This window comes from Octopus bimaculoides, chromosome 9, assembly GCF_001194135.2.
Source record: "Octopus bimaculoides isolate UCB-OBI-ISO-001 chromosome 9, ASM119413v2, whole genome shotgun sequence".
NCBI lineage: Eukaryota > Metazoa > Mollusca > Cephalopoda > Octopoda > Octopodidae > Octopus > Octopus bimaculoides.
Genome location: NC_068989.1, coordinates 35,462,520 through 35,479,071, shown reverse-complemented (window position 1 = coordinate 35,479,071; position 16,552 = coordinate 35,462,520). Strand labels below are relative to the sequence as shown.

Sequence of the window (16,552 nt, the reverse complement as noted above, 5' to 3'; positions counted from 1 at the left end):
ATGTTCAGCTTTTCTCTCAAGATACTTACACTCTGATGGGTATGCACATTGACATTACACATCCAGCGGAGCATACTGGCTTCATTCCTTGCGAGCTTACGCATGTCCTCAGCAGTCACAGCCCATGTTTCACTGCCATGTAGCATGGCTATATACATATATATATATATATATATATATATATAGAGAGAGAGAGAGAGAGAGAGAGAGAGCCAGTCTAGATTCTTTATTTGTTTCAAAATCAAGTCCTGCCTGTGTTGACATTGTATTACATTCTTATCGATTCATTTTTCACATCTTACAAACATCCCAAATATCCAAAGAACTGACACAACCCTTGTGTCTATAGCATTAAAGCTTTAAGCTTAAAATGATTTAAGTTAAAACTATCCATTGAAATTTCATGTTCATTTATGTCCCAAACAGCAGCTTAAGTCATTTTACTAAATTCTTCATTATTTTCTAAATTTATTGAATCAATGGCAGTATATTTCAAGAAAAATATGGCAACAAAAGGGTTAATCAATGATAAGTAGCTTCCTCAGTAAAGCCTACAACTGAATTTAATGCTCTAATGTCCAGGAACTTAACATACAATCCATGAGTTAATGCTCAATTCTGCCTCTCATTTGTAGCTTTGAAATGAAGAATGGAGAAGGCCAAAATGAAAAGTTAACATGGTGTAGGATAGAAATGAATAAAATTCTTTGAGATGCTAATGTTCTTTTACATTCAGTGTTCAAAATCTGTCCAAATCATCATTAACTTTGATAAAATAATTGCCTGTCAAATACCAGGGCAAATCAGTCAACCATACACTCTCCCCGAAATGGTAGTCTTCATTATTAAAAACATGAACAAAAACCCAACGTATATTGATATATCAGGGCCCTGACATAAGGTACAAGTAAAAGAGTGTGATAATGTCCAGGGAGGTGAATAGAAGAGACCATGAAGACAAGAGAATCAGTAGGAGTGGTTAAGTTTGCAAGAGTGTGAGGAGGGAGTGAAAGATAGATAGATATAAACATTGATGGAGTGATCAGATATATATATATAGGGTCTTGCAGATAAATTGAGACCATTTTAAGCAGCTGACTTAATGGGTTTAACGTTTCATTTTTTGACAAAATCTTGCTTGCTTGAAAATCTAATCACCCTCTTTATTTTTCAGGTAAATAGTGAACTGAATTGACTACAGAAAGTCATGGAACAACAGAATCATTCTGCCATTGTTGTTCTGGCACGTGCCAGGTACACTGCCAATAAAATTGTTAAGTTGACGAAACTTCCAAAAGCAACAGTTTATCATGTATATAAACAATTTAAAGAAGGAAAGCTTGATAGAAAAGAACACAAGACTCAAAGTGATTCCAAGCGCAATCCAAAGTTTCTCACTGGCCTCAAAGGCTTGATTAAAGCCAACTCATCCACATCCATGACAATTCTTGCAAAGAAATGCAACATGTCCCTTTTCACGGTGTCCAGAGCTGTGAACACGAACCTTAGCATGTCTAGCTATGTTCAATGATGCTGTAACATCCTAAAAACCAAGGCCAAAGCAATCAGAGCCAAGATGCCCAAAGCTTCTGTCATTCATCAAGCATCAAGGTGCAGGAAAAATTCTCATGTTTGTGGATGAGAAGAAGTTTACTGTGGATGCTGAGGTGAATTGCAGAAATTCTCAAGTGATTGCATACAACTCTTCTGATGTCTCCACTGTGTTTGTGACTAAGAATCCTGCCTCTGTGATGGTATTTGGAGCCATGGCAAGTGATGGAAGTGTCATGGATCCACACTTCATTGAGTTTGGCTTGAAGATCAGCACAAACTAGTATCTGGACACCCTGAAGAACTCTCTATTACCTTGGATGGAGCAGAAGTTTGGGCTTGATAATGTGGTGCTTATCCAGGATTCTGCACCATGCCATGGGTCATAAACAACACAGGCCTTCCTTGGTAAGAATGTACATTTTTTGTGATGGCCAACATCTGGCCCAGTAATAGCCCAGATTTCAACCTTCTCAATTACTTTTTACGAGGCATACTTCAAGCAAGGATCAATGCTTCACCAGACTCATGTGTCAACAGTTTAAAGATCTGCATTGTGTGTATCACCTGCAAAATCAAAAAGGTGGAGGTTGTGGCAACTGCAAAAAAATTTTATTCTCATGTGGAGGCAGTAATTGCCCAAAAGTTCAGCCATATTGAGTGATAAATGTTTTTGTTGTAATAAATGTTACATTAAAATCATATCTGCCTACTACCGTTATTTTACTATTTATAACCAGTTTTATGCTCCTAAAAATTGTCTCAATTTATCTGCCAGACCCTGTAGGAGATAAATTTGAAGAATGGTGAATAGGAGTGGGGATGATCAAAGTAAATATGATTGGAGGAGACAAGAAAATTAATGGACAGATATCAAGTGGGAGTGGCTTAGAAGAAAGGGAGTGGTGACTGGAAGAATACAAATGAAGGTATTAAATGGCATCAAGTAATAAGTTCTGATTTCATTACTTAGCAGCATCAGAATAATTCAGTAGATAAGAGAGTAATGAAAGGATTGAGTGATAGGGAGATGAAGGGCAGGTTAAAGGTTGCAAGAGTGTTAGGGGAAAGTGAGATGGATATTAATATAGATGAAGGTGGTCATATGCATATAGGAGGTTCATGTAATGAATGGTGAACAGGAGTGGGGTATAATTGATGGTAAAAATTAGTAGGACAATGACAAGAATGATGAATAGATGTCCACTGAGAATGGGTCAGAAGAGGGGGAGTTGTGACTGGCAGTATGTAAAAGATATGAAATGGTTTGTAGTAACAGGTTCTAATTTCATTAATTACAGCGGCAGAATAATACATTTAACTGGAGAGTGATGGAGGGATTGACTGTTAGGAAGATAAAGGTCATAGTTAAAGACTGCAAGAGTGTAAGAAGAGAGAGAGAGAGAGAGAGAGAGAGAGAGATGGATGGATAAAACAGGGTGCAGTGGACAATTGTAAAATGATGGGAATATGGGGAGGGAGAATAAAAGAAGAATATCAATAGGAAGTGGTTCCAAGGAAGGACCTATTTGTATGGGTGGGGGGAAGGAGAAGAGGAAAGAAAAAACAAGGAGTTGTAAAACTGACAGAGCACTGGGTGAGTGATCCAGTTGTGTGCCTAGAGTGCATACACATGCTTCCACAAACTCAGTTGTGTACATACATGTTATGCTATCAGAACTTTAGTCATGCCACACTAGCATTCTGAATTAGTAACAATTATTCCATAGTGAAGTTCCTAGAATAGTTCAGTAAGTTTAATTCATATGAGGAGCAAAAAATTTATTGTTTTGGAAGCCTTGCCATTTGTCTGAGAGTAGAGAAGTGAAGGAGGTATTGTTGTGGGTTAAACAATGAAGAAATTAAGGTAATCTATAGATTTGACAGTGAAGTACACATTATGCAATTGAGTACAGCTAGTAATTAATGTTTTTGAACACTTTGATCAGACTCTCTAGTGGAAGGGGCTAGGGCTATAGCATTCACAGGCCCTCTAGTGAACGGGGCTGTGATCAGTGTTCATAGGTCCTCAGATAGAAGTGGGCTGAGACCATGATGTCCATAGGCCATCTGAAATAGTAAGATTGACAGTTTTCTTTTTTTTTTTGAACAATTGCCAAGAAAGAGAGATTACGGAAGGAATCCAGAGGGATGATTTTTCTAGGGTGAAAAGACTGATTAATGTGGAGAAACACAATATGAGTGATGACAGACAAGACAAAATCTGAAGAGCAGAGACCATTGTAGTAGCAGTAGAAGCATAAAAGTGATGCAACCTAAGACAAGACTAAAACTAAGACTATGTTGCTACTCTGGTGACAAGTTGGACTGGAGAAACAGCATGATTACCTGTCACTCTTGACATTGACTGCCACCACTACAACCAACACAACCATCACTATCATCTGCGTGTGGAAGCAGTGACAACAACAACTTCACAACTGAGCCAAAGAATAATCTTTGAGTGGTTGCTCTATCTACTAGAATAAGCAGTTAAATTTCCCTAAAAATCATATTCTACAGCCATACAAAAAGGAAGGACACACTGGACAATGTAATCCTACATACAATGTCTTAAAAAAAAGGGAAAAATATTGTCTGCTGGATCAGAGCTGATCTGCTGTCAAACAACAATTTAACAGAAATAGGAGTAAAGTAAAAATACTGTTGGTTAATGAGAATTGGGTAAATATTGAGAAATATTAAAAAAAACATATTGTAAGTTTTAAACTTGCAGACGGATATTTGTCCTCATCTTGTTTGTTGTTAACACGTTTCGGCTGATATACCCTCCAGCCTTCATCAGGCGTCTTGGGGAAATTTCAAACCTGGGTTCTCATTCCTAAGGTATTTTTCAATGGTGTTATCCGTCAATTGTAAATAATGTAAATAATGTACATAATTCCTCATTTCTTAAATATAGAATTGCATTACTTAATCACATATCAATAATTCATTTACCAATACAATATGAAAAATTTACTTACCTGTACAAATTTATCATGTAAAAATCTTTTTTAATGATAATTTTTGTTTTTGTACAAATAGAAACAAGTCTGAAACTTACAGAAAGATAACAATGAGCTGTTGTACTGCTGCTTGCTGGAGCTAATGCAAGCTGTTTGCTTGTTTTAGAGAGGACACAGTGAGATGTTTCACCTAATAGCTACTACTACAGGAGAAATACTTGGTTGTTTTGATTTAATATGTAGTAGAGGGAGGAAATAGTAAGTTGCTAGGAGGGATGAGGGGAATGCTAAGTATTTTGTCAAATAAGTAGCAAAGGGGAAAAATTGTGAGGTTTCTTCTACAATAATTATTTGATGGAGCATCTTAGTTCATTCATTAATTTTACATCTATTTTTTCCATCTAAGCATGAGTTAGATGAATATATTATCAATGTATTGTTGTACAGCCAGATGCATTTGCTGTCAATAACCCGTAACTGTTTTTCAAGTAAGGTGTCTCCTATTCCAAGCACCTTCAAAAACAAAAACAAGTGGATGATTTGTTGACAGGACAAATGACAACTTCACCACTCATTGGTCAGCAATTTTTGGAGAAGTACAAATGTACACAAATACACACACACACACACGTGTGTGTGTGCAAGCATGCAGCAGGCTTCTTTCAGTTTCCATCTACCATAACAACTTGTATGATTTTCATCAGCTCAAGACTACTGTAGAAGATACCAAAGTACTGCACAGTGGGACTGAACCCAAAACCACATGATTGAGAAATGAACTTCTCAATCACACAGCTATGCCTGATGCTACTCAGCATTTCATGTAATAGTGATTTGATGAAATCTTGGAATGTTTAATTGAATAGTTATTATTACTATTGAAGAAATACCAAGTTGTTTCATCAAATCACCACTATTTAGAGGAAAAATAATGTATTTAAAATAACTTACAAAAAAATCTGAATACTCTCTCCTTCAAATCACATTCAGTTCCTGTCTTCAGCTAAAACTGACTTTATTTTGGAAAAATACTACACGATATGCTTGGCCAAATATTTAGCTTATCTCTTCAACAGAAAGTAAGAAAAGTAGATCACAAGGTTGCTCTCCTCCTAGTCAGATATTCACTATCTATAAAAGTACACAGGAAGGCATACATGTAAAGTGATCTGCATAGCTTCTACACTTCATGCATATTTATGCTGTAGTTTACAGGTGGTACTGAATATGTTTACATAGCAAACTAGTAATAATCAGTTAACATCTAAACTTAGTACTGACAAAAACAAAAAACAAAAGCCAACTATTCTGCTTCTTTGTTTTAATAAAGAAATACTCTTACACACACTCTCTCTCTCTCACTCACACATACACACAAGTTGTAAATTATCCTGTTTTCTGTAAAACAGTAACAAAACAGTAACAAAAGATGTATTGCTTCTAGATAAATCAGATCTGTTTCAACTCTCCATTATATCATGCTAAAGCTTACTAAATAAAGTAGTACTTTAAATACCATTTCTGCTTAAAGAGGTACTTTAAATACTATTTCTGCTTAAAGGGGTACTTTAAATAATATATCTGCTTAAAGTAGACTTGAAAGAGTACTCCTGTTTAATATGATACTTTAAATGTTATATTTTTTTAAAGAAATACTTAAAAAAAAAGTTGTCTAGGAACAATAGAATTTTACAGTTTTCTTCCAGTCCAATTTGCCTGTAATGAGCTCATGCTGCTGGTACAAAGTGATTATTGAACCAGTCAGAAAATATTTCTTGGGTTACCCATGCTTTCTTGTTTATGTAATAATGCACAGGTAAATTAACTACACCTTTCAGTCATCTCGGATGTTGGCTTTTTCCAACAGATGCGATCTTAGCAAATTTGTCTATGTAATTTTCTGCAGCTTCATAATCAGCAGAAGCTTTTTCACTACAGATTTTCTGATATATTTACATCATGACACTTCTTAAATTTCTGCAGTCAACCTTCTGAATATTGACACTCTCCTTCAATGTTAAATTCTTTATGATATACTCTCATTTGTTTCATGACCAACAAACCATTCAGTGGCATATGTTTCCTTCTTTGTCAAATCCATTCTATCATCACATGGTCAAGATTTTCATTTTCCACCTTATGTAGTGTTTTCCTATTTTTCACTAGTTTGTGATCATCACTTTCACTTTAAAACTTCAGTAATTTGTCTTTCTGTTTCTTTAAGTCATACACAGTGCTAGTTCCAACACCATATTCTTCAGTGAGTCACTGCACAGATACACCACAATTAAGTTTCTTTAGTAACTCCACTTCCTGGGTTATTGATAATGATGTTTCCTTTTCTTTTTTTCACTGTTATCCATTGGGGTATCTGTTGTTCTTTTTGACATTCTCAGGGTATAATATATACAAAGTCACAATAAACAACATGAAGACAGCAAACAGCAAATGGACATCTCTCTACGAGTACTGAGCCACATCTGATGCTTTGCGGTAAATGACAGCCAACCTGCCAAGCATTGCCATGTGTTTCAGTCTATTTGAGTAACAGTGGAAAGGTAACATATAGCAAGCACTTGTTTGGAATGAAGGTTAAATGGGAAAAAAAAATCTGGCTCTAAAGCAAACATGTTGAATAGTTCTGACTTTAAAGTACTTGGATAAAGAACAGGTAAATCTAAATTTAGTAACAAAATATAATGTTAGTATCTAGACATGGCATAGATGCAGATGTGGCTGTTTGGTCGAGAAGCTTGCTTCCCAACAATGTGGTCTCAGGCTCAGTCCCACTGCATGGCACCTTGGGCAAGTGTCTTCAGCTGTAGCCCCAGGTCAATCAAAGCTTTGTGATTACATTTGGAGCTATAATAAAAGACACTTGCTCAAAGTGCCACATAGTAGGTCTAAACCTTCTCAACCATACAGCCACACCTGCACCTATATACACTGCATCCCACATTATTAGGCAAATCAGCCTTCCCTCAATAAATAAATGTGTATTCATTCAAAACCGTTTTTCCACTGGTCGTTGGCAACACCTTTCTGCACACATTCTGTTGAAATAAATCGGATGTGCACAGATGCCAACAAATAGCAGCCGTTTTTGTGATTGAGCAACATTTTCACTGTTACAAATTATTAGGCAAGTATAATAAAAATGATAATTGTGTCAGAACAAACATTTATTTAATTCAACAGTAAAGGTTTAACAAAAAAATTATTCATAATGGACTTAATGGTAAACATAATAATATGTTTGAATGAAAATAATCATGGGATCACGATGTCATACAGCTCTTAATGTTTGATGTATGATCCTTCACATGCAATAACCTTTCTTACGTGCTGATCCATTGAATTTGTCAAGGTGATGATATCTTTGTGTCATGCTTTGAACAGCATCTGCAATAGCATCCCAGCGGGCAACTTTACTTGAAAATTGCTGTCCATCTTGGTATAAGTGCTTCTTCAGGACACTTCACAGGTTTAAGTCGGTGGAACAAGGTAGCCACTCCATCAAGCAACCTCTAGAGAAGCCTATTAGAATTCTTCACTGCATGAGATGGGGCACTATCTTGCATGAAGACCAGCTTTCTCTTGAATGAAAGTTTTTGCTTTTTGAACCATAGTTGGAAATTGTCCTTTAAAAAAGTAACATGTTTTTGATGTCATCTTAATGCTATCTAGGACTTTCCATGGCCTGACCTCATACCACCAATGATGCCAGCCCAAAACATAACCTCACCTCCCCACTGTTAGTGTCTCAAATGATGAGGACAGTTCCCACTGATTGATACCCAACCTTTACTCCATCCATCTGGTCCGTCAAGGATAGCATGGCATTCGTCAGTGAACAAAACTGTTGAAAAATCTATTTTCATGTATTCTTCTGCCTGTTTCAGTCTCTTCTGCTTATGAACAGCCTTCAGAGGGGTCCTTGTAACAGGTTTAACATTTCTGGCTACCTGCTTCAAGAGGCGACACATGGTACTTTTTGATACATCTTCCGTGCCACAACATTTGAAGACTTCTCTACTTGCCAGACATGGGTTCCGCACAACTTCCCTTTTCATATGTGACAATGTACAATTTGAAGCAACTCTCGACTTACCCTTATCTGCCCTTGACCAGACAGAAATGGGAGACTGCACAAATTTCTTCACTGTTCAGTGATTTCTTTGCAGTATTTTTGATATGTCTATGGTTGTTTATCCTTTTCCAAGCTCTGACCCAATGGTAGACTTCTCATTTGAGGTAAGATCATGTTTCTGACCCATAATGACACTTAAATTGGGCACCTGCCAAATAATTTGGGACAACAGAAATGTTGCTGCTACACAATAGTGACTGTCATTTGTTTTCGTCTGTGCAGATCCGATGTATTTTAACAGAATGTGCACAGATAGGTGTGGCCAACAGTTAGTGGGAAAACAACTGGTTTTGAACGATATACATTTATTTATTGAGAGAAGATTGATTCACCTAATAATGTGGGATGCAGTGTATAATAACTTAGATATGGAACCTTTAAATCTTAATTTAGTAACAAAATATGTTAGTGACTCATAATAACTCAGATTTAGAACAGCTAAATCTTAACACAGATGTAGCTATTCATTCTTAATATGTTTGTTAGCTTTGAATGTGAATATTTGATCACTGTAATTTTTCATCCTTGGAGAACATCTCTATCCTTTAGATGATCTACATTCATAACACACTTGATTTGCTGACATAAGAGCACTTTGAGACACCATAATGTTTTGACTTCATTGTGTGTTTAATCCATTGGACTAATAAATCTAACAAGAGCCTGAGCTTTTGTTTATAGGAACCAGCAAATTATTTGCTGGTGCATACTGATGTTTGCCAGACAGATAATAATTCATGGGGTGCACACAGAACAGCAAGAATCCAAACAATATCATATCTATACATTTTTAATATGTTCTGGCAGATTCAAACATATCTGACCTCTTCTTATTAGTTGATGCATGTTCATAACACACACAATTCACCAGTGTAAGAGGTCTTTGAGAAACTGCAATGTTTCAACCTAACTGTGTGTTTCCTCAGTCAAAGCTATTCTGCTAGACAGATGAATCTCACAATGCTCTTGTTTATAAGAATCAGCAAACAAATTATTTGCTGGTGGTTCATAATCTAGTTACAAAATATAATGTTAGTGCTTAACAATAATCATTTTGTTAGCTGAGTTACTGGAGAACAATGAGAGGGAGGTTTGTGTGAAGTTTGAATCTTTGCCATGATTCCAACTGAAGACTGAAACAGTCATACAGACTAATCATAACAAAAACGCAACATACTTATAACACATCCTCTGTCAAAACAATGATTCCCTTTGCATTGGCTCAAAGTTGTCTCACATTTGTAGAAAGGGAGTGCAAATGACTAAATGTACTCTCGTACAAATTTTGTACTAACATTAGACAGATGAAAGACAAATTTGACTCAAATGGGATCAGAAACCAGTATAACAAAGCATAATACTAAATACTGTAACAAGATGTTTACTTAAAAAGTCAAATAAATTGGTTTTCTGTGAAGAAGAAAAGTTTAAGGCTTCAGACAGGATCCTTCATCAGAGAGGAAGTATACATAAAATTCTAGATCGTATGACAAAGAGATTTGCCTAAAATGATAGACTTTACTTCTGTTTTGTGGTAAACCAATGTATTCCACTTTTCAATGGTTAATACTCACTATCTCTTGATCGTAGTCTACAAAAGCTTTCTCTGGTTTGTAATTCTGGCTTTATAGGATACACATTCTGATGATCTGCCATCTTCTTGGCTACAGTAACAAGATTTCTTCTTAAAATGTAAAGTTGTGTGGTGGAAATAGAGCAATTGTATCAACCTTGCTATTTACCTAATTGACCTCACTATAACACAGGTATTTATTCAATCAATCTGGTGGGTGAAATAAAGGATGTGAATAATAAAAATAAACAAATGTAAAATACAATAATATCATTTTGTCTAACACTTAATGGTTTCTGGTCCTTCGCACCTCTGCTCTAACTACAACTATTACTGCTGCTACTACTCATTAATATTGATGTAACTAGTTTAATTATGCCACATATTAGACCACAATCTGTGGTCTAAGATAAGGAAGCAGTTTTTTTTTTCTTTTGTCCCTTCTTTAAAAATGTTTTCCTGCATTTCATACTTGTCCATGCTTTGTATTGAAGACTTTCTGGATAAGTCTTACAGCACCAAATGAACAGGTTTTTCTGCACTGCATCCACTCCTAGATAAAGGTCTAGGTTTGCTCTCAAATTCTACATTACACTTCCCAAAGTCCTTATGAATGAACTAGAACAATCAGGACCTTGTCAAATTTGTCCCAACATTTGAGAATTTCATACTTCGAGATGGTATGATACTCTACTTTTTCTTTTCCCTTTTTCTTGATTCTAGTACCGAATTTATGGTAAATAGGACTACTGTGAGCTTGTGCTTGTAGACTGGAGAGTACAGATGGGAGAAGAGCACCTCCTTGTGGTGCCCTTAGCATTCAGTGTGATCCAGGATCAGTAGGGTTCTTTGGTTGCTCTATTGTTCAAATGTGTATATGTAAATCTCCACTGTTCTTTGTATTGTCCTAAATATGTTTTAAACCCTTGTAGCTGAAAATTATTATTATTGTTGTTGTTGATGACGTTGTTGTTATTTAGGTGTTGAGCTCTGGCAGAATAGTTAGCATGACAGCTGAAATGCTTAGTGGCATTATGTCTGTCTTTAAATTCCAAGTTCAAATTCTGCCAAGGTCAACTTTATGTTTCATCCCTTTGGGATTGATGAAATAAGTACCAATAGAGCACTGGAGTCAACGTAAACAACTAGCCCTCCCCACTCAAAATTTCAGGCCTTGTGCCTATAACAGAAAGAGGTTGTTGTTGTTAGTAGTAGTAGTAGCAGCAGTAGTAGTAGGCTTATTTTCATTGTGTGCTTTCATTAATTACTGAACAAAACTCTGTGCATTAGATATGTGCAGTGTTTTATTCTAGTTTTATTATTTTTACTGTATTGAAAGTCCTCTATGCAATGTGTGCGGTGCCTAGCAGTGCTGTTTTCTGTGTGTTACATATATTTGTAAGTACAAGGGTTTGAACTTTTCACAATATTCCCAGAAACACCTATAATCACAGTGGTTGTTTCTGCCTTCAGGCCCCACATCTAGGTTACCCCTATTTTGAGATCTTTATATTTAGATAATTTCTCCATTGCTTTTCCTGGAGGTCTTTGACAACCAATATCTGGTGTATTATCCTTGATTTCCCTGCTTGTGTGTAATAGCATATCCCAGACCACTGTTGCTTTACAAGGTGAGGCTGCAGGAAAGAAGGGAAGAGAGGAGAGAGTAGAAGGATAAGGTATGTAATTTTGGACCATAAATGGATTAGTGCAAGTCAGAAAATGTAAGAGGATGTATTTAAACGAAAAGGTGTAAGTTTTGAAAAAGAAGATGAATTTTTGTTCATTCTGGAAGCATATGGTAGGAGATCCAGTGTTGAAGTCCAAGCCAAAGACTAAGAGGTGTTGGATAGAATGGTCAAAGGAGCAGAAATGTTAAAAGGCAAGCAATCCATTCATAAGTCAGATGTCTCTGAGGTGCTCTGCAAACTCATCAGACAATTCATGGCCAGTTTACCCAATTTAGATCAAATCACTGAGAGAATATTAGAGTGCATATATGAAGTTGCTGGAGGTGCATCAGAATTCCTTCCTGTAAAAGGTGCAATAATTGGATCCAGTAAGGGTGGTAGTGTTGGAAAATAAGGGGCAGGTGTAACAGTTGGGATGGAAGCAGGAAAGGGATCTAAGAGGAGGTGTAGAGGAGCCAAGAACAAGAAGGCTGTGTAGGTAGCAGGTATGCTTAAAAGAAGGAGTGTATGAGGGAAAAAAATGAGAGGTGGCAGGGTCAGACTGGGGATGACAAAAGAGGTGGAGAATTGTGCAGTGGAAGGGCAGGGAGGCAAAATTGTAGGCAAAGAGAAAGTGTGTGTAGTAGGTTGGATTTTGGACATGGGGTGTAAGAGTCAAGGCATAGTTAATGGCAGGGCATGGAGAATGCAGCTTGGATAAGGGGATAACAGCACTGAAAAAATAGTTCAGCCATGTTTTGAGTCTGAGTGTCAAAGTTATGGTTATGGCTACCAAGGCAGTGAAAACATAAGAACTGAGAGTAGAAGTCAGTAGGTTCGAAGAAAACAGAAATAGAGAAAGTGAGGGTGGGATGGTTGATAGAGACAGTAATGGCAAGAAAATTGAGGGAAGTATCAGAGACAGAGGAGGAGAAATGAAGAGAGGGATGAAAGGAGCCGAGTAAGAGAATGTAAGAGCTTTTCATGAGAGAACAGGAAAATGATATAGGACTCAATGTAACCAACAAATAAGTTGGCATATTTGGGTCCCAGTCTTGTATCCATGGCCACCTCAGAGATCTGTACATTAATTTCATCAATGGGAAATGAGAACAAATTCAGTTAAATGGAGGATTGAAGAGGTTTTAAGATAAAGAGTGATGTGGAGAGTGAGGATGTGCCAGAGTATTCAGGGGGATAACAGTATATAAAATGCTGAAGTCCATGGTGAAAAGGAGGCAGAAGCAACCAGGGGAGAAGGAGGTTATTGTTAGTATCATGTACAGGTAGAGACAATGGGGCAGTCAGAATTGTTGAGTTTGTGGGTATGTGATGTTTATGGCTAATGACAACTGCTTAAAGAAGTGCAATAGGCTCAAAGTTGTTGGAGCCTGTGAAAGAGGAAAACCTCGGATAACATGGAACAAAATGGTGTGAACTGATCTCAAGATACTGAACCTCACAAAAGCGATGACAAAGAACAATGAATGTGCTGGAGAAACCCACTCTCTCAGCCTGGTGTACTCTTGATGAACCAGCCTGCTGATCCCTCCCTGCTTCCCTTTCTCTCAGGGTGCTTTAACTGCATTCACTTTCTGCTCTCCCCCACCCTATCACCTCCATAATTTCCCCTAGCTTTTCTCTCAATGCATTCTCCCAGTAATCCCCTAACCAATTGTCCCTCTTTCTTACACCAACATCAAGGTTTCCCTACAATCTTATGACCTTTCTCTTCCTTTCTGACTCCTCCTCTATGACACACACCAATTACACTCTTAAGCTACAATATCCCACTAACATTGACTTCTCCAGATCCTCATTACTCTTATCTCTTTCCTTCCCTCACCGTCTGCCCATATTTATCCCTTTTAATATGGGATAATGCTGGATCCACCCTCTACACATCTATCACTCTTCTACTCTCTCTCTCTCTTTCACATTAATTTCTTACACAACTTCATTGTCCTATGCCATTTATAAGAATGTAGTGGTCAGATTACTCCCTACCACCATATTCTCACAACAATAAATCCGTTCCTTTCTGCTAAAATGAATTCATAAGCACACATATAACATCCAAATGTACATCTTTTTCCTCTAATGATATTGTGCTTATGTCACATTAAAGTAAATTTAATGTTTATTGAGCATTAATTCAAACAGCTGTAAGTGAAGATGACCAATTTGCTGTTAATAATAAACAATTATTAACTTCCTGATCTTCATTTTCTTTTCTTCTTTTAAATGAATATAAACTATATGTTTTTACATATACCTATTATTTTAAAGAAATTCATTCCCCAAAAATACTAGGTATTGAACCAGTATTTCCTTGGATGAAACCATTCCTTCATGAGGTTTACACATCCTCTAATTGAATTTAATAATGACACACACACATATATATATATATATATATATATATATATATATTCAATGTATACTTTAATACTTTTACTTGTTTTAGTCATTTGACCATGATCACGCTGGAGGCCCATCTTGAAGGGTTTTAGTTGAACAAATTGACCCCAGGACTTATTGTTTAAGCCTAGTACTTATTCTATCAGACTCCTTTACTGAACCGCTAAGTTACAAGGATATAAACGCACCAACAATGGTTGACAAGCAGTAATAGGGAGATAAACATGGACACAAAGACACGCACACACAGATTGATATCAATATAAAACAAACACACACATATACACAAACTAGAAAGGAGAAAGCTGATTTGAAGACTACAGATCCAATCCATCACAGGAACTGTAAAAACTCTGTAACACTTTCCAGAAGTTTATCATTGAAGGATATATGAGTATGTCTAGATATGCAAATATATGCATGAGAAGACATACATAAAACAAAACATACAAATCTCCACATATACATTCAAAAATACCCTGTTTATGTTGCTGAAATTCCAATGAAGGAGCTTTGAATCTAGGTTAGAAACGGGCTCTTTCTCTATTGGCCAGAAATCTTGAAATAAAACTGAATAATGACTGACAGACATACATACAAATATAGCTAGATTGATAGCTATTCTACATATCTGCCATCTATCACCTCTTTGACCTACTCCTGCTCCTTTCACTTTCCCCATCTGATATTCACCACTGACCCTGCCTCCACCCAAGTTCACCCCATTGACCTCAACCCCCATCTCTAACCATCTGTTACTCTCTTTTCACACTCTCACGTGCTTAACCATCCACCTTTTTTGATGCTGTAACACTTCTTTCTTACATTCACCTTTTTGTACCTTGAGAGCATGCCCTATCACCTCAACAGCACTATTTTTTCTCTCTTTCCAGTTGGAGTAGCCTTGTATCCTCAATAGCAAGATATATATATATATATATATAGTTTAATGTACATGGTGTATAATTATGAGCTACTAATGGGCTCATACATTGATGATATAATCTAGGTAGGTTTTAAAACATAGCTAATGTCTGCAAGTAATCTTTAGGCTCTGGGCACATGGCCTATACAAGTTACAAGTCAGGATAACTGAACAAGAGAAATCATAAGAAAAAAATGATATGAAGGTGGGTTCAAAAAGTGGAACAGTGAAGAAAGAATTACAGTTATGTTCCCTTGGACTGTAGTGCTGAATCAACAGAAGTGTCTAAAGTCTCTAATACAGCAGTTCAATTCAGAGAAAGTGGGGTTTTTCCAATTTGCCAAAAAACTTTATCCATATGTTTACAGTTGTTGAAAATTTCTGATTCAAAATTGAGCAGTATGGTGGAATTCTTAGGTCTTAGAACTAAAGCCACTAAATTGGATAGCCACATATGGAGTTTGAAGATCAACTCTACACTTCATTCAATCACGTGGAAAATCATAGAAAAATCCATGTCATATGTTAATGGATCAAAAAAATGCAAGTTATGCATAGCCAAAAGATAACATATCCATTTTAGATCTAAGAATTTCACCATTGTGTACATTAAACAATACTTATCTCTCACCAGATGGAGTACTTTTTTTGTTGATCTTACCTTAATGGAAAAGTAAACCATATATATATGTGTGTGTATATGTATATATATATATATATATATATATATATGATAGATAGATAGATAGATAGATAGATAGATAGATGAAGGTACATGGCCTTATGGTTGGAGTGTTGGGTGCCCAAGCAGCAAGCTGTGTCCTTGAGCAAAGCACTTCATTTTCAGCTGACAAATGCTGATGAAACCCTCTCTCCCTCCAGCTGTCATATCCTCAATGTTCCACTGAATCAAGGGTGGGTTGTTTGAGAGAGTGTCCATATCTGTTTGTAACTGCATAGGCAACTAAAACAATTAGAGAAAGAATGTACCACACTCTCTTCTGAATAATGACTAAGGGATTTCTTTTTTTATTTTCATATACAAACCTAAAGTTAGACATTTCTTTGAGTACTGGGCCAAATTGCCTATCTTAATAGCACTACCTAATAAAGTTCTTTAAGTCATGATTAAATCCTGTTTTGTGTCAATATAGCCTACTCAAGTAAGGAGTTGTTGTTGACCAAAATGTACCCAGGTCGTTTGTTTGGTAGTCTCTAGAGTAATTTTTCCAAATAATGTATAAAGGTTACAGGGTTGTTTTTCTTCCTTGATTTGTTTTGGGATGTTGGCAC

The 16,552-nt window shown here is 36.5% G+C and overlaps 1 protein-coding gene across 8 annotated transcripts in view; it reads right to left on the bottom strand.

Moving 5' to 3' along the window:
• The window catches only part of LOC106878848 (glycogen debranching enzyme), a 154,032-nt gene that overhangs the window by 98,005 nt on the left and 39,475 nt on the right, over positions 1 to 16,552 (bottom strand). Inside the window, exon 2 of one of the 8 annotated variants that reach the window (XM_052970627.1) lies at positions 10,245 to 10,453. The exons of 4 other annotated variants lie outside the window; for them this stretch is intronic. In XM_052970627.1, the coding sequence (XP_052826587.1) occupies positions 10,245 to 10,326 (82 nt within the window). In that variant the 5' untranslated portion in view covers positions 10,327 to 10,453. Of the gene's footprint in view, positions 1 to 4,618; positions 4,705 to 5,471; positions 5,595 to 10,244; positions 10,454 to 16,552 lie in introns of those variants that run through there. 3 more of the 8 variants (XM_052970626.1, XM_052970631.1, XM_052970630.1) reach the window with 3 other exon arrangements.